Raw genomic sequence first — 18,683 nt, forward strand, 5'->3', positions numbered from 1 at the left:
GTCAGGATGGTTCCAAGTATTTCTGTGTGTTCTAGTTTTAGCATTAACATACAATGACCTCCATTCAATGAAATTAAGAGAAACAGTGAAAATGTTTCTGCACCAAGAGTTCCGCGATAAATTCACGCCACAACATCAGAACAAGAACTCCATTGAGTGTATTATCACAAAAACTTTATTAAAATCGTCCAACTGATAATTTTTTTTATATTTATGTCTCTCTATTACGCTATTTATTAATTAGTCTACATATTTGTATGATATTTTTATGGATCAATTAATTTTTTTAAAACAATTCCGCTCTACAGCCGTCTCTGTTCCAATATAGAGCTAACATTGCATCTGTGACACGTTAGAGTCATTGTTATTAAGACCTTTCTCTATGTAGAGATGTACTAAAGTCATACAGTATATTGTATTCCAAGTAATAGAGCACATCGGGAAAGAGAAAGGGGATTTTTAATCTCGTCCTGTTTTGCCACCTAGTTGGTAAAAAAAAAATATCTTATAATAAAAATTATGCTGGGCAAATAGTAAATGTAACTTTAGTTTTGCTAAGCTCATTCAATAAATAAAGATTAATCTTCAGAAACACAGCAATAATAAATTCCTTACTAATCTATAAATATTAAGAAACTAGAATGTTTTTATAATAATAAATAATAATAAGAATAAACAAACAAAAAATAATAATTATTAACAATAACATGCAAGAATTTGAATGATATATGCGAAAGTTTCCTTTGGGTGTGTTTCGTAGTGTTGTTCTTTCTCGGTAATAAAAATAAAAATATATTAAATCCATTTAAATAAAAGGACCAAACATACTTCACAAGTAAAAAAGACGACGTCGCAGGAAAAATCATTGTTATTTGTTAAAATTAATGTCAACTTGCAAAGGTCACATTATAAATATAGAATAAAAAAATATATTATAATAAATGCAGTGTTTACGGTACGTGTGGCGTGACGATTTACAGTTTGTCTTTTGTCTTTCGTTATTAGGAGTGATAACTGTTGTATAGGTCACTGGAGCATTCACATGCTTCAGAATAATTATAACAAAGTGAACATGGTCGAAACTTAAGGGTTTAATACGTTAAGTGAATCAAATTCTGAACCACAGAGTAAATAATGATATCTAAGATTTTCGCGCGTACTCATTTAAATAAAACATTCATCTCGTCGACACGTGATCAATTGATCGGTTTTGATTTTGATTTTGATCGGTTGCTGCAAATCAACCGAAACGTCTGGGTTATGTAGTCATAAAATAATAAAAACCGCGTAGTATCCGAAAACCTTATTTAAAATTAAACAATAAATATTTATATTTCTTTTATAATTAATTAGTAGTCAATATTATTTTGCAATTCATCTCGTAACTTTCGTCAGCATGGTCGTTAGTTGTCGCTTTTACTCGCATTAAGATTTAAGTATTGTAGGACTTTCCAGTATCATCAAAAACTTTCAGTTTTGTATCACAGACGAATATTAATATGGAGTTTTGTTGTACACTAGCTTCGACCTCCGGTTTCGTCTTTAATACACTTATTTATTTTAAATGTTTTGATTATATTAATAAAATATAGTTTTAATAGTCAAAGAAATAAAATATAATAATTTTTTATCATTTTAATATTTTAAGACGTAATTATTCTCATGTTAATATTAATTTCCATTTTATATTCCAAAGTTAAGACACTTGATATACTTTTATAACAACAAAAAACTAAGGAACTGATCGATTATTCATTATTTATATTCGTGAACGTTAAAATCACCAAATAATCGTGTTGTTTTAGAAAAAAATATATTTTAACAATAGTACACAACAGACAGTTAAATTTATTATATATATTTCGATGAACACATTGAACGAATTTATGTATTTTGTAAGTCTGACCTCAATTCTCACTACGCATTGTTAGTTCGTGTTTACGGATGTGCGGAGAAAGTGATTTATTATAACAATTTTGTGTACAGTCTGCTCTATGAATGAATTTTATTTCTACTATATATGCAGGCATATTTATATTTTATTTAAGACCATAGTAAATAATTAAAAGGAATTATAACTTGTAATTAAAAGTATTGGGAGAACTTATTTGATTAAATAAAGAGCCTGCTCGTTTTTTATAGCAACGTCACTATCGACGTAAATGCCATTTTTTCCCGGGCACTAACGTTTTTAGTTCGTAGAGAATGTAGTAAATATTTCATTCTTGTAAAAAAATAATGATTAGTAATTTATTCCAGTCTCTCTTTGACTAGATATATTCGTTTTATTTGTTATAAGTATTGAAATTTAGGTTCTGACGACGTATTTATGCATGCAGAATAAACTGAAACAATAAACGAGAGTCAAGAAATTGTCCCGATAATTTGGGAATCCGATGATAAATATATATTTCTGACCTCTGTTTCAAGTTTTATACGTAAAAGTAAAACCAGTAAGTATTTCCACAGGTTATTCTGGACGTTAGATTATAATATATAAAAACGTTGATTGACTAAAATGAATGAACGATATCAACACATTTAACTATTCTTGAAAGAACTAACATTCGTAGTATAAGTCTATGATACTGTTTTGTAATTTTAAACATTGTCTAAAAAAGAACAAGCCATATAAACTAATAAATATTCTGTATGAATCTAAAACATCAGATATTGAGCATCGTTTATTGACTAATTAGTACAAAAGCGTATAAGAACATCTTATAAATAGCACTAATAGGTCCATAGAAATACATCTATATTTCTTTTTAGTATTCCTTCAACCCGGTATTTATAAATATTAAGTCTTTGGGAGTTCATTAATATTTAAACACAATATCAATCAATCAATCGATGAATCGATCGATCAATCAATCAATCGACATCTGATGTTAATGACTAGACACTTTAACACGTTGTAACTTCATTTATTGACGGACAGTCTTGAAATTAATTCTTCTCTTTTCTTGTCTGATGCACCACGATTTACCACTCCTGGAAAATAAAAGGATAACTCTCAGTTAAGACACCGGATGTGCAGTTTAAAATATAGACAATTTAATTGAAAGTCAGCAATTGCTAAGGTGAACATAAAATGTTTTTTAACGGACGACAATATATATTTAGGGAATCCACTATTCTTTTCTATTTAAAGAATCCACTAAGAATAAGATCATCTTTGATATACGCTCGGTAAAATAAAAAATGCTTAGATACTTGATTGATAAGTGCTAAACAGCTCACACATTTTTAGGAACACTATTATGTCTTTGAAATTATGCTATGCATAAAGCTATGTACGCGTGTACTTACATCAAGAACTGCTTCAAGGACTGTATACTACATGAAGACCAGGAAATGGGATGATGGTTGGGGTGGTATCTGACCGCCATGATGTGCCTTTGGTCCCTACAGAGGTTGTACGGTGGCCCGTCGTGGCTCATGCCAAGACTGAAATATTTTATAGAATAAACCCTCTTAGACCAAAGAAAAAATATGGACATAAGATAATGTGCAATATCATAAAGATGTTATACATCTATAGACATATTGCTCTATTTATTAAATGGTCATTTGATAGCAGACAAAATTCCTTTATTTTTTAGGCAAGGACTGGACCTCTTCTTAACAATCAATCTTTTTATAACTTTACAACACAATAATACGAATACCTGTGTCCTATTTCGTGAGCTAACAGAAACCCGATGGTTTTTGGTTCCCATTCCAATAATGCGCAACTTTTTCTCACGCTGCACATACCTCTTGTGTATCCCCGACCTGAAATCGACATTTCAAATAATGAAATAGCATTAAATGATTTGAAATAACTTAATGATATTTTATATGTAGTCACATAGCAACAAATAGAGAATGAGTCACTATAATTCGGATAAAAATAAATTGATTATTCAATTAGTTAAAATCTAGAAATGGGGGGAAAAATAAACATGTTCCTGCTTTAGAAATATCAGCAAAGAAATTTGTAGCTTACCAGAATTAGCTCTCACAGTTTTTCCATTATTAACATGGAATATATCAAGGCCGGTTAATAATACAGAGAGGTAAAGTCGTTTCATTGCAACTTTTCTTTTGCTTTGGAAATCACAATAATTTTTCAAATAGGTCGACGCGTTCTCGTCCATCGCAAACATCTGATTGTTCCTCAGGAATTTCGTGTCCAGCAGATTGAATTTTATGGACCGATTGAATTTCTTAGCGTCGAATAGTTTTCTTGCATCGTTCAGAACGTTCTGCACAATTGCCTTCAGCTTTCCGCGTGATCGTGTCTTGTAATCTTTTGACAACTTCCTTGTCAGAGCCTTGTCGACGTGGAACATTAAATTGACGGATATCTCGTTATGTGGCTGTGTTAAATATTTTATAGTCGAATTCGTTGAAATCTGAAATAGAGCGATATAACAATGAAATTTATGTTTGAGTTCAATTAAATTATTGACATTTTTATTAATTTTGTGTACTAGAAGTCAAAACAGCGGCTCACAAAACATTCTGTTCATAACACATGTCCTAAGTTGTCATGTTCCAAGTAAGGGGTGCATGATTGATTCTAAAAATAAACCAGTATGGGAGTGCGAGTTATTTAGAGATTTACATGTGTTTTATTCCTGACCAGAAGCATCTGTTATTTTTACTCATTTGCATTGTTAATTGTATGTAAGTCTAAATTCAATAAATCAACTATAGGTAACAACAGGACCAATTTTAAAAAGATCTATTTGAACTTCTTTAGATGTTCAATTGCCAATTTAATTATCTTTTTATGTTCCTTAGTCACAATAGGTTTCTTTATTCCGAACTTTTTATTTCCTCTCGTATTCATTCGTCATTCGAAATTAATTAAACGTATACGTACGAAATGTATAGTGTGTTGAAAACCCGCAGCTTAAATAGACAATTTAATGTTTGAAATGATTAAAATATACACAATTACCTGAAAAAGTTCAAAATTTATTTTCTTATAAGGAAAACATATAAACTAATACATTAATATACGTCAAAAACATAACCCTCATTCTTATCTCGTTGAGGTTGGTTAAGAATTAAGTTGAATATAAGATAAGCAAAGTTTTAAATACAATATTATATGGCTGAACATATATGTGCAATATAAAAGAAGATAATCTTTGAACTGATCTGTGGTAGAATTTAATCATTTAATTTATAAATGAGATTATTCTTCATACTTATATGTTGTGTCAGATAATATAAGTCGTGAAATAATAAACATATTGTTATTGATACCTACAAAATTAATATATTTTTTTAATTATTGTAAGCAAAAACTATTTAAAGTCCCCGACACAAAAGGAGAGGTGTGTGAGTTTGAAGTCGGCATCTGTGTTTATGTGTGTGTGTCAGTGGTAACGTTGTGTTTAAACGGATTGACCTTTTTTGATCCAGTTTTTACATTCGATAGACAGTATCTTTGCGACGGTTTTAGGCATGTGTGGTTAAAGTCCAAGCAGTATTAGCTTCTCTTCAAAATGATGTAAAGCATTTCTGGACTATGATTGCTCGATTAAGTGCTTCACGCATTCCAGTTAAATCGTTGAATGAAAATTATTGCTTTGGCAGTTTTTAATGTTCGTATAAAAGTTTGTTATATATGGAGCATCATATTGTTATGTTTATTTTACTTATTAAACATGAACTATACGAATTTAATAAACAAAATTGTTATTTCTTATAAAAAAATCGACTGATTTCCAACAGAATACTGTGTTTAGTGTTCAGAAAGTTCAGAAGTTGCAGAAGTTCCAGAAGATAGTTAAGTTTTATTATGAAGCTTCTTTAAATATGCATAGTTATTACAGATTAATCGATTACATTGTTAGACTTTGCACACAATTAAAACTGGTTGATTCATCTTTATACATAAAAGAAAGTCGTGTTAGTTACACTATATATAACTCAAGAACGGCTAGCGGGTTATGCTGAAAGTTTGTGGAGAGAGCTTAGAACCAGGAAAAAGACAGGATAGTTTTCATGCGATCGAAAATAATTGAATAAAATAAAATCTTCTTGTTTTAAGGAAGAATAGAGTTCGCCCGGTCAGCTTTACATTTGTAATTTTGAAATTAAAACAGGCGAAGTCGCGGGCAAAAGCTATTTGATATATACTTATATTAAAAAAAAACTATATATTTTTAGGTATTATGGTAGATGTCTTTTAGAATTAACGAAAAAATGTTTAGCGTGCGATTTTCAATAGCCCTATCCTTGTATTGTAGAATGTCATTAGTGACAAAGACAAAGAAATAACACAGTAAAAATATTGATGTGTTTCAAAGTTAATTATCGCTTCAATAGTTCATTCATCACTTGGTTATTAAAATTTTTATAGTCATCCTGCATCCTTGAGAGTTTGTTGTTGGATGGAATGCAATTAATTTTTTTTATTAGTAAATAAAAAACTTGTAACTCTCTGTATTTAGTTCGACAATTGAAACACGTCCTAAGATTACGTATTTATTTCTATGAGATATTACTTGGTTCTTTATATGAAAATAGTATTAACAATAGTCCACATAACTATATTAAGTTGAATATATCGACCTTCCTCTATAAAGTCTATAAAATTTTAAATGAAACTAATATTTTTAGGATTACTACGCGTATTTTATAGTTTTTAAAACTACACACTCCCGATGTTTCGGTTACTTTGCAGCAACCGTGATCACGGGCAGACGAGACGTCGCGAGTATGTAGTTTTTAAAATAATAAAACACGTTTAGTAATCCGAAAAATATTAGTTTCATTTAAATGCATACTCCCGAAAATCTTAGACCTCATTCTATAAAATATAATTTTTGATATATTGCAATTAATTTATATAGGAACTTATAAAGCTATTTTAACTTACCGTTTCTAGATATAATAATTATAATATAAATATGTATATAATATATTACAAACCCTTGTATATCCATTTTGGAACAGCACACACAAGCACAACAAGTTACACAGCTTCATACCACCGACCTGATTGAAAGCTTACAGCGTACTAAGATGAATTATGTTGAATTTTAACGCTTTACCAAGACCATACAACACTTTTATGATGCCGCTATGGATTTTTTTACTTATTTCATATAAAAAAATATATTAATGAGTAATTTTAAACACAATTTACATAACTGTATAAATAGGTGATAGGAATCTTTGAAGTTCCTAAAGAATTTAATTCTGATGAGCTTTAAGTGTTAATTGTCGTGATAACATTAAATTTAAATTCAAACCAATAGGAAGACCTATTTAGAATAGATGTTATCTGTAGATAGAATTAACTATATGTTTTATAATATATTTAAATGAGTCAATGTCCTAAGATATATTTATTTAGTAAAAATTTGGTATTCAATAATTATCAGACGAGAACAATTTATGTAAAAGACAGATCGTAAATACTTTTTTTATACCTATCTAATACACAGGAGTAAGACAGCATAACTTTTAGTAATCTGTAAAAAATCTTAATTATTTGTAGGAAACAAGTAAATTTTGTTACTGTCATACATTAGTATCAGCGTTGTATGCAATGTTATTGGATTTTTGGCGAAATATTTCCAACATTATCAATGACATCCGCAGGCATTAAACAGCCAACAAACAGTCTAGACGACCAGCTTCCGCAGCGTGTGCGATAAGGGCAGATAAGCTCAGGAATTACGCCAGTCTGCTTCATGTTTACTTCACACACCTTACGTCTCTTCATGAAGTCTTAGAATGATAAACAAGGAAGTGTTGAACATATTTAAAACCTAATAATCTATACACATCTGATTATAGCCAGATTTTGTTCATGTACCCACGTTGGTCTTAGCATGACCAAAAACGCGGTTACGTATCCTTCTGAACACTATTTATTTAAAACTCGTCAAGTAAAATGTTTCAAAGCCTCAAAGGCTCGTGTTCAATAAGAAATAATATAATTTTCCATCACTCTAAAAGCAGTACTTATTGTTTTATCAATAACTTATCGCTTAATTAAAGACTGAATTCTTTCTGTAACACTGACTTTTGGTTTTAATATTTCCTTATATGAATAGTTCACAGCAAAAATTGTACAGGATAATCATTGTTCGGTTTCGTAACCATTGTTTTATTGACGTGTAATTGTTTTTTTTTTTTCATAATTTTCCGTCACTATGGTCACACTGACGTCCTCATGACGTTAATATTAAAGTTTTAAAAGTAAATGTTGTGATGAGATGACATGAAATATTTAAAATAGGTTAAAATCATCCAAGGAACTTATTCGATGTAGCAAAATGCTTCATTCTATTCAGTAAGTTGTTTAAAGATTTTATGTATATAAAAATTACATTAAACTTGACTTCTAATTAAAATATTTAAGCACTCCTATGACTTTCTTCTTTTAAAATTCTCAGTGTTTATAAGATCAGGAATAATACTGATCTCAACATTCAAAGGAGAACTCTATATATATGTATATGCACATGAAATTTTTCTTACTCATTTTCTTATTAAACTAGTAGGTGTACCTCAAAGCCCTTTTTATTCTTTCAATTTCGTAAGTTCTTCCTAATCATTTTTCAAAAATTCTCGTTATGATATGTAGAGATAGAGGTTATAACCACACAGAGCGTACAATCTAAGCGTAACATTCGCGAATGTATTTATTTGTTATAGCTCGGACATAACCTCATTTCTGTGAGGTCATTGCGACTAGTTTACAGATGTGAATATCTAAACAAAGTTAGATCTTACATACTATATTTAAAAATAATACCCACGAGAGCGAAATGTATGTACGACCTGTGCTATACTCGTATTTATTTATCTGAATACATTTAGAGAATGTGGCTTATATTATTGGAATAAAAATGACAATAAGTTTGAATGTACTATGCATCTTAATCTAAACTAGTTGTATAATTGAATATCAAGAAGAGGTTGAGAATAAAACCTTTTTGTAGATAATAATATTAAATATTGTTCGACTCTATAGCATGATTATTAATGTCATTATATTTTAGTAATTTTTGACACACAAAAAAAAAATAAATAAACTGTGTATTTTTAACTGATACTTACTGTATTCTGCCATTCGTTCAGCCATGAAGTCTTTATAAGTGAACAGCAATGTTGATTTATTGAAAACGTTAATTTTTTAAATAAATGATATTAGTATAAACTATGTCAGTGTGCAATATTGTCTATTAGATTTTTTCGCATATAACGATCAATTTCTCTCGAGTTCTATCTACTGTGGTGATAAATTTCATTAAAATCAGTTCAGCTTTCAGTCTTCAAACCGAACAGTCAGACACACAGACATAGACTTGTTTATAATATTAAAGCCAATTGGCCATGACAAATGTTTAACTAGTTCTCGGTTAACAATTTGTTCTTCTAAGAATAAAATCATAGCTATGATGTCACCATCATTGATCATTTGTCATGAACCAAAATATCGTATAAAATAGTGGGACTGTTTAATGAGTATTTTATTGTTTAAAGCACAAAGTATTTTTTAATTTCTATTAAGTTTTTTTTTTAATATATTGGCAAAAGGCGTAAATTACATTGATGCCAAATGCTTACACTAGAAATGGTTACCTACGTATAATGTAGGTTTACTTATAGTTGCGTTTTATTTGATGATTATTGGAATTTAAGAAGAAAAATGAAAGATTGTTTGATTTAGATCGAAGTATGTACAACATAATACATGTATAACGTAAGAATATAATATAATCATTGGTTGTAACATATCTATCTCTCAGTTAGTATGAGAGGATGGTATCACTACGGTCTAAGCAATTCATAAACGAGCTGCAATTTCGTCTACTCTGGTAATTAATTTTTTTTCTTATAACTTAATTAACCCCTTAAGGAAACAGAATTTAATATTTTTTATATAAAAGCAGAATCGTGATTGTACGTTATTGCTAGTTGATTTTTATAAGGTGTACATCAGTAATTTATCTTATACTACAAGCTTCTCAAATATAACACAATAATGCTTATACGATAAAAATATGGTGATACTAGGGCCTGAAGGAATTTTTGCTTTAAAGTAATTTTAAAGTTTTTATAATTACAAAATTGGTTTAAAAAATATATATGTGAAAATGTTAATAAATAATAATAGTAGTCTTTGTTAACTGTTTTATTTTAAACATATTAAGTACTGGCCATTGTTCAACCAAATATAATGTATCTTATATATATACAAACATTAAACATAATAATTATTTTACAGAAATATTGACTTTTACTGAATAATTGATAGTTATTTATATTATACTATTAGTACCCAGCGTCTGCGTCGTAACTGCTTTTCCGACTGTTGTATTTATCTTAAACAAAAGAACGTTTTTTTTTTAAATTCGGTTCAGTTATTTTTGCAAGCTGAAACATTAAGGTATTTATTTATATTAGACAAATCTTTGATGATTCCTGTCGGTATGAAAAAACGGCCAGAGCTTTGACTGAATATTAATTGAGAATAACATATTATATTCCTCTCAAAAGTATTTTTGCGAGATTACTATTTTGTTTAATAATGTATTTTGCGTAATATTGAGATGAACAGTTAAATTAATTGAGAAAAATCATACCATCGTTTACGGCAGTAAGCTGCAAACTTTTTAGGATCTCTTCTGGGATGGGTGGTGGAGTGGGGAGGTGGTCGCCACTTGGATGGAAGCCGTTCTCATCAGCGGTGTAAGAAACGGAGTAGGTCTGTCCATCGTTGCCAATGTAGGAGAATGAACCTGTTACTGCGGGCGAACCCTGCTCGGGAAGAGAACCGGGGATTATACGACCTGAAAAGTAGGAGATGAGGAATCAAAACAAAAATTATACTTGATGGTTAAAGTTTTGTGATTTTAACTATAAATATAGTTAAATATGTCTTTGAATTTGGAGGTAATTTTTATCGTAAACAACTAGTAGTCTAGAATACTTCTTCCTTAACATAAAATTGTAATTTAAAATAGACGGCATTTGAAAATTATTGAACATGTTTACATTATATGTATTTATATCCATCGATACTAAAGTTTCCACGTTTGAAGAGAAAACAAAACTTTGAAGGGCGACAAAACCTTTCATGACTTTGACTCAGTGCTATTTCATTAAAGGTCAAGTTACATTCAAAACTAGGGAATGCCTGTACTCGAGTTTAATCACATTTTTGAAATTGTAGCTTTATAGTATTTAATCGGAAGGTGTTAATTGAGAAATAAGTATATTTTATATCAGAGAACATATGAAATTTTACGTAATTTTACCTTCCTTTAAGATTTATACTAGCAAGAACTAAAAAAATAAACATAAAAATGAACCATTCTGTTCGGCTTTGGTTCCATCGCTGGTTTCATAAGCGTAGCGCCAGCCCTGGTCATCTTGTTCATTATCATATCTTAATATCTGGGCCTGGCTGCTGGCTGATGCTTGGGAGGATCCAGCAGTAGCTTGGTAAGATCCAGCAGGTGCTTGGTATGATCCCACTGGGGCTTGGTACGATCTAGCTGGTGCTTGGTACAATCCTGATGGTGCCTGGTATGACTCCGGAGATTCTGGACCGAGAGGCGTTTGTAAACCTGCATTTGCTCCACCCGATGCAGCGGAATCAGGTGGCAGATAAACGTTTTCAAGTCGAGCTGCCGTAGCCCATGAGATGGCTGACAAAATAATCAACTGTAATACAAGAATTAGAGTTCCTTAATTGATCTTAAACATAAAAATAAAAAGGGAGTCTTTTGATTAGTCGAGTAGATGGTTGCCAAAAAGTAAACTAATTGACCCCGTTTGACACAAAACACTTAAAAACAGTACGTGTTGCACAAAGTCTGATTATTGATATCACGAAATATGCAAATAGAAAGGCCACTAACGTATTTCATGGTTGATTGCTCTGGTGCGTTCTCAAAGGAAGATGTTAGTCAAATGTGACTCGAGGAGTCATCTGCCTTCGTTTTATACATTTGATTGAGATCCCTTCACGCTGCAATCATATCAGAGCCCATGATCTAGTCTGGTTTTGATCTTGTTTTAAATGGGGAGTTAATTTTTGTTCATGACTCTGATAGACCAATTATGGCATGATTGTGAACAAATGTTATGTTTGATGTTACTCAGCGCGCAAGGATTTATGATCTTGTCAATACACATGAAGAATGTGCTCAAGACTTTTTATTTATCGATACTTTTACTGCCTTAATTAGTTTATTTAACACTGTATTGGATCAATGATAGGTTTGTGTTTTTCAAATGAAATTTTTATATACTTTTTAATTGATTTATAATGCAATTAATTTTACAACTGATGTAATCGTCGGGTTATCTCAATATTGACTGGTTTTGATGTATGTCAACTAATTGTTGTGTTATGTTTAATTGGATTACGCCCCGTTTATGTCGCTAAACATTATGATCGGAGATCTGATTTCATTGACATTTAGGTTTGTTTCTATTAAAATTAAGATTAGTTTATCATTTATAATAATAACCTGTTTCCTACGTGTACCTTCGAAGCATTTGAGAGGATTTGGTTTGAAAATTTAAATATGTTATTGTAAGTATTAATTAATATATTTATTTCTTTAATGTTTTATAAGATTATACTTACATGTTTATATTACTTAAGTTTTGTGTAATTTCTCATCAAATATCCGATTGTTATGTATAAATTATAATTTAAATATAATAATCCCGTTCTTGTGATGCTTTTGTTCAAAGTGATCTGTGCCATTTGCAGGTCTAGTCTTGATAATGATATTAGGAATGCAGGTTTGTTTTAGATGTACAAATAGGTTTTTATCAAAAAAAAAATTCTTCAAACGTAGTTACTATGCATGTTCGTAAAAATCTAATGTTTATAAAAATTTACTCTCTTTATTTATAGATTTTTAAGGGCAGAATTATTTTAGATTAGAACTATTTATTATGATTTAATGTATGCAAGTATATGTTCAATATTAAAGAAAAATATTACTTGTATCATGTAAAATTATGAAATATATTAAAGTTCGGTTGATACTAAGTGAAAAGTATATGTTATTTTATATATATGTATATATATAAAGAGCGCTGGCTCAAACCGGTGGAATGCAGCACAGGATAAAGATAAGTGGGCATTTTTGGAGGAGGCCTTTACCCAATCTGGGGTCCTCACTATTTAGAAATAATACTCGAAGGTTTCTGTTAGATATAATATTTAGTATTTAGATTACAAAATGTAACTAAGAATTTTAATAAGGTCAAATAAAGGCTTTTTATTTTTTTATATTTATTATATGTTATTTTAAAACAATCAAAATTGATTTTTCATAATTAAAATTTGGTATTCAAGGAGATCTTAATGAGTGTCAGATTATATGTGAAATAAAACTTATTAATGGTTTTATTTAAATTGTTATAGTGGATAATAAAGTCATAATTTTTTATCTGTATTAATAAAAAAATAAAAAAGTCTTATTAGAAACACATAGAACGTATAATACTAATGTTTCCTTATGGTTAGTACACAAACAATATCCTTTTTATCGAAATATATGAATAATTTAACTATCACATTTTATTGAATCCACCTTTCAATTGAATTTTTCATTTTATTATGCTTGCAATCGAGACAAAGAAACTTCTTTAAATGGCCAACATTATCGGAACTTTTTTTTATTTAATACTGAAATCAATGTAATTTTCTTTGAATATTGTTGTATCAATTTCAATAAGTTTCCCCATTATTATTTAGTCTAGTAAGTTTTTTATATACATTTTCTTTGTTTTTTTGTATGTAAATTCACAAACAATTGAATTTAAATATTCCTCATTTTTGGCTAATTAGATGTTTAAGCGCTTTATTACTTTAGAAGTAAATTTTTGGGCAAATATTAATTTATATGTAAAAAATATCTTTGCTGCTATTATATCTTTCATGTTAGACATTTCGACTTATTTATTTTAAACCTTGTAAGTATTTTTATAATTAAATACAATGTGTTTTATTATACATATAAGAAAATTCTTAAACTTTTGACAGGCAAAGACAACTATGATTTATGACTTTGTATAGACATCAAAGATATTTTTTTCTTTTAACAGATCAAGCTAGATTTTAATGTAACTTTCGGTTTCATAGTCTCTCGTGAAGGTTATGAAATACAAATTATATAATTATATTTAGTAGTCGTTTTCAAATAAAGGTTTAACTTAAAATAGCTGAAAATTTTAAATACAGTGATTTGAAATTTCGTTACTAGCCTGTTTGTTTATTATTAGTCTTCGATAAGGTGATATTAATTTCTTTTTGGCTAACTGTTACTTTACACTCACACACACACACACACACATATATATATATACACATATAAATGTGGGTGTATATGTATGTACATATGTGTTAAATTTTCTTAACCCACTTTTGTAGGCTGTATGTCAGAGGGTCATCACCCAGAGAAATGTAATGCAACTTTGTAATCAAATTACAACATCATGACGTACAATTTTTGCATGAATCGTATGTAATTTTTTCTATATCAGTGTATTATGATTCAATTTTTTTACCAAATAACATTCGTACAAATTAGATTTGTATAGACGTTATAAAATAATTTATTTTTGATGTAAGTCTGCTTCGTTATCAAAATCTGAGTGCATCTGTTCGTATCAAATTAAACAATTATATGGGCCGTGGACCGTTAGGAGTTTCAAAATACATATGTAAGTAGCTGCTTCATTAGCAAATCGAGTAGACTTGTTACGTTGAACCTTGACAGTGTGTGGTACAATATATAAGGAGATGTATATATATATATATATATATATATATATATATATAATAATTCTTTCATCATATATATATATAGAAAGAATTATTCGCATCGTGACAAAGTTATTAAGTCATAATTGAAATAAAACATAATAATATGTAATAAAAAAAATTGTTACAGATCGTCCACTGTCTTCAATAGGCTTATATATATTTTTATATATATATGATGAATAACTATGAAAAAATTTAATATTTTAATACAGTAATCTATATATATATATATATAATACAAAATAATTTATCTTATGTCTTATCACGTATAACAGCGGGTAGCATTTAATTGCGCTGTAACATTTTATATGAACACGATCCAAAGCGTTTTCACTGATAGTCCGTCAAAGGAATTCCTATCAGAGTTCAGTTTGGAGGTTAAACGTTCTTTAATAGAAGAAATTATTAAGTTAAACTATTACGAAATGTATTTATATATGAAGTAAGCCGTTTGTCTTTAAAATATTATTAAGAGGTTACTTCCAATCCAGATAATTGAATTAACAACTTTCCGAGATTTACGACATCACAGCCATCCGTCTTTTTTTATATTTATACCATAAGGAATCCAACCGGAAATTGAACTTTAATTGACATTTAATTTTATGTAAAAAAAAAAATTTTGCTTGATTGTTTAATTTGATTTTTAATACTAAAGCAATGTCGAACTTAATACTTCAATTAAATTAAAATTCATACGCTCACTAGCATAAGAAATCTAAAATTGCTCTCGTGTGTTTTTTTGAGCTGACGATTCAGAAAGGTCAAACATCAAGTATGTCTTCTTTTTATTTTGATAATGACGTAACAATTTTGCCAAACAGTACTTGGATAGTGCACAAAAACGAAAAAAACTTTGATCCAATCACTCTAACAAGACGAGAGAGCTCTACTTAAACTTGTTTCATAACAGTTTTGTAATGTTCATTGTCAAATATTTGTATCAACGTATGTACGAGTTCGTGTGCATTTTTATTTATTAAAATACAATTACTGAAAACTTTTTTTTTAAACGAAACTATAATATTTTCGGATACACTACGCGGATTTTATTATTTTAAAACTACATAATGCGTAAAATAATAAAATCCGCGTAGTGTATCCGAAAATATATTAGTTTCATTTAAATGAATAAAACTCGCGAAAGTCTTAGATCTCATTATGAAAACTTTTTTATGTACCTCCAAGTTAATGCGTTACCACTTACAAGATAAAAAAAATAAATACAGTTAAAGATAATCACTTTAATTACTTTTATTCTATAAATTCGATTTCAACTTTCCGTTTAATTAAGAAATTCATACAGTTTACAATACAAAAAAAAAAAAAATTACTGAATACATTCAAAATATCTAAATATATATATATATATATATATATATATATATATATATTTTTAGAAGCTTTCAGTTTTTGTATTAAGACACAGCTGACAGGCGGTGAAGGAAAACATCGTGAGGAAACCTGGCCTGATAATTTAAAATTATAAGTTTGAAATCGCCAATCCGCCTTGAGCAAGCGTGGTGAGTAATGCTCTAACCTTATCCATGTGAGAAGAGGTCTTTGCTCAGCAGTGGGCTCCGATAGCCTGATGATGATGACTCAGGTCTTGTGACGTTCTGATTATTAATAAATTAAAAGTTAGTATATACCTTCAATATTATCTGTGCTATTCATATCCGTAATAAATTTAGGGTAAATAATATTTAAAGAGTCATATATATTTCATTATTTTATTTAAACCTTCTTAATTGATAATAAAACATATTTTTTATATTACGTTTATCAACAACAACTTGTATATGACCAAATAGTTTGTTTACGGGGCGTTGTGCACCCATTTTAAAAGTATTTCAGTTGCAAGGTCATACTGCGCTCACGTATTGCGACTTCATTACAGGGTACGTAATTATATGTTGTATCTACGTTATTAGTAATCTATTGCCAGCGGCCGTCGCCCACAAAACACCATCCATTAGGCATATCGAACATTATTTTAATATTTTTATTCTATTTTATAATATAACTATATCATTAACAATTATTTTAATATTAATGTTCCCTTAGTTTCCAGTAAAAGTTTACAGGGATGAGGGAGAAGAGTTGAATATTATACTATTTAAAGATTTCTGAATCTGCGGGACTTAAATATGAAAAAAGAGTTTTTTGCTTTCAGAACAATATCAAACATTTGATGGGAATGATAAAGCAGGTTTTATTCATGTAATATAGAATAAAATAGTGAAAATGCTGGTGACTCTTGAAATGGGTGTCTGATTGTGGAGCAGACTATAAAACAGGTACTGAAACGCGTACTGATGCTATGCGCCATTACTCAAATGTCGTCACTGGGGTCCCGCGCTCATTCTGTATGTGGAAAAATGGACTATGTTGCATTGCAATTAAATGCTATCAGGGACGAGATGTTTAAACCTAGTTTGCATTGTCACAATACGTACATACTGCGTTGTCACTCACCCATTCAATAATCTACGTTAATAGTATAATACACGATGTTTAATGAATGGAAACCTGTGAACGCTCCGTATGTAGTGAAGAGGCAAACTCGGATTAAGCGTACAGATAAAGGCTACAAGTATTTTTTGATTTGTAAGTGTTAAACCTTTAAAGTATTGAGGGGATGGAGACGTTCAAATACAAGTGAATGTATCAGTTACGTAGAAATGTAATTTTTTTCTTATACAAAATTTATATATATATATATGAACCAACTCACAAAATTCTACATACGGTGAATGCTATGCAAATTTTCATATGGTCTATAAGACGGGACAAAGAAGCTGAGATCCTAGAATTAGGAAAATTATAGTTAATTAAATAACTAGAACATTACCTACTTTATTTGAAAAACCTATTTAGGAATACTTATATGTATATGTATAATAAATTTTCAGTGTTGCAACAATAACACCTTAATTCCATAGCAGGGAAATTTTTGATCAACAAAAATATTAGTAATTGTATCTGTATGAATTATCTTTGATCATATTTTCAGTATTTTTCAGGTTTCATATTATCTCCTCTGAAGCCGGATCTTCGGTGATCACATCTGGGACTACTTGAAATACCAACATCATACTCATACTTTTCTTTTGTTTTTTGAATTCAAGAAAGAATCGTTCTATCGAACTGTGAATACATAGATATGTGTGCACATGATTTATTGAAAGCTTGTAATGTTTCTTAATTATATATCGAAAGTATTTTCTTTACGATGGGTACAAAACGTTATTTCTCTATTATACACATATATATATATATAGAAGTTGATACAATAAGAAGTTATATACACATATATATATACATATATATATATATATATATATATATATATATATATATATATATATAGGCGTATATATATATATATATATATATATATATATATATATATGTGTATATAACTTCTTATTGTATCAACTTCTATAAAAACTACAATCATTCCGCCTTATATACTATTTATTATTAAACAAATAATATAAAAGTACATTTACGCCTACATTTTTTTAAATGCAAATACTCATTGCTGCAAAACCTCTAGATATTTAAAAACACATTGAACTTACTACAATTTTAAACATGAAACAATCAATACTTGAATATATACTATATATATATATGTCGGCTCGCGATTGGAGTATGGGCGAGCTAGGTGGCTCTGAAGTCTCACGGTTGTGAGAATTATCCTCCATTTATAGTACTTATTAAAATAAGTAGATGATTCAGGCGGATCCCTTGACCAAAATTATGAGTTGTGAACAGGACGGCTGCCGAACCACTACTGGCTCATCGACGATTAGCCCTGCTTATATAGGAGCCGTCCCCTCCCTTCACAACTCACCTG

The 18,683-nt window shown here is 29.4% G+C and overlaps 2 protein-coding genes across 2 annotated transcripts; both read right to left on the bottom strand.

Moving 5' to 3' along the window:
* Positions 1-2,671: 2,671 nt before the first annotated feature.
* Positions 2,672-7,065, bottom strand: LOC116771948 (A disintegrin and metalloproteinase with thrombospondin motifs adt-2-like). The gene is made up of 5 exons (XM_061528175.1): positions 6,937-7,065; positions 3,992-4,400; positions 3,672-3,777; positions 3,313-3,450; positions 2,672-2,994 (listed from the first exon to the last, which is right to left on the bottom strand). The coding sequence occupies exons 1-5, from the start codon at positions 6,991-6,993 to the stop codon at positions 2,928-2,930; spliced, it is 777 nt and encodes a 258-aa protein (XP_061384159.1). The 5' UTR covers positions 6,994-7,065; the 3' UTR covers positions 2,672-2,927.
* Positions 7,066-10,141: 3,076 nt separating this feature from the next.
* On the bottom strand, positions 10,142-12,026 carry LOC116771902 (pupal cuticle protein 36-like). Its single transcript, XM_032663898.2, has 4 exons — positions 11,889-12,026; positions 11,337-11,691; positions 10,608-10,814; positions 10,142-10,346 (listed from the first exon to the last, which is right to left on the bottom strand). Exons 1-4 carry the CDS (start codon positions 11,895-11,897, stop codon positions 10,297-10,299), a joined length of 621 nt encoding a protein of 206 aa, XP_032519789.2. The 5' UTR covers positions 11,898-12,026; the 3' UTR covers positions 10,142-10,296.
* Positions 12,027-18,683: the final 6,657 nt, after the last annotated feature.

Source organism: Danaus plexippus (genome assembly GCF_018135715.1).
Source record: "Danaus plexippus chromosome 16 unlocalized genomic scaffold, MEX_DaPlex mxdp_23, whole genome shotgun sequence".
Classification (NCBI taxonomy): Eukaryota; Metazoa; Arthropoda; class Insecta; order Lepidoptera; family Nymphalidae; genus Danaus; species Danaus plexippus.

Coding starts and splice junctions, on each gene's coding strand:
- LOC116771948 (XM_061528175.1), bottom strand. CDS start 6,993: ATGAAGCTGTGTAACTTGTTGTGCTTGTGTGTGCTGTTCCAAAATGGA. Junction 4,401..6,936: donor TCCAAAATGGATATACAAGG/GTTTGTAATATA, acceptor GCTCTATTTCAG/ATTTCAACGAATTCGACTAT. Junction 3,451..3,671: donor GCTCACGAAATAGGACACAG/GTATTCGTATTA, acceptor AAAATATTTCAG/TCTTGGCATGAGCCACGACG.
- LOC116771902 (XM_032663898.2), bottom strand. Junction 10,815..11,336: donor AACCAAAGCCGAACAGAATG/GTTCATTTTTAT, acceptor CCTACTTTTCAG/GTCGTATAATCCCCGGTTCT. Junction 10,347..10,607: donor GCTTACTGCCGTAAACGATG/GTATGATTTTTC, acceptor CTTTTGTTTAAG/ATAAATACAACAGTCGGAAA.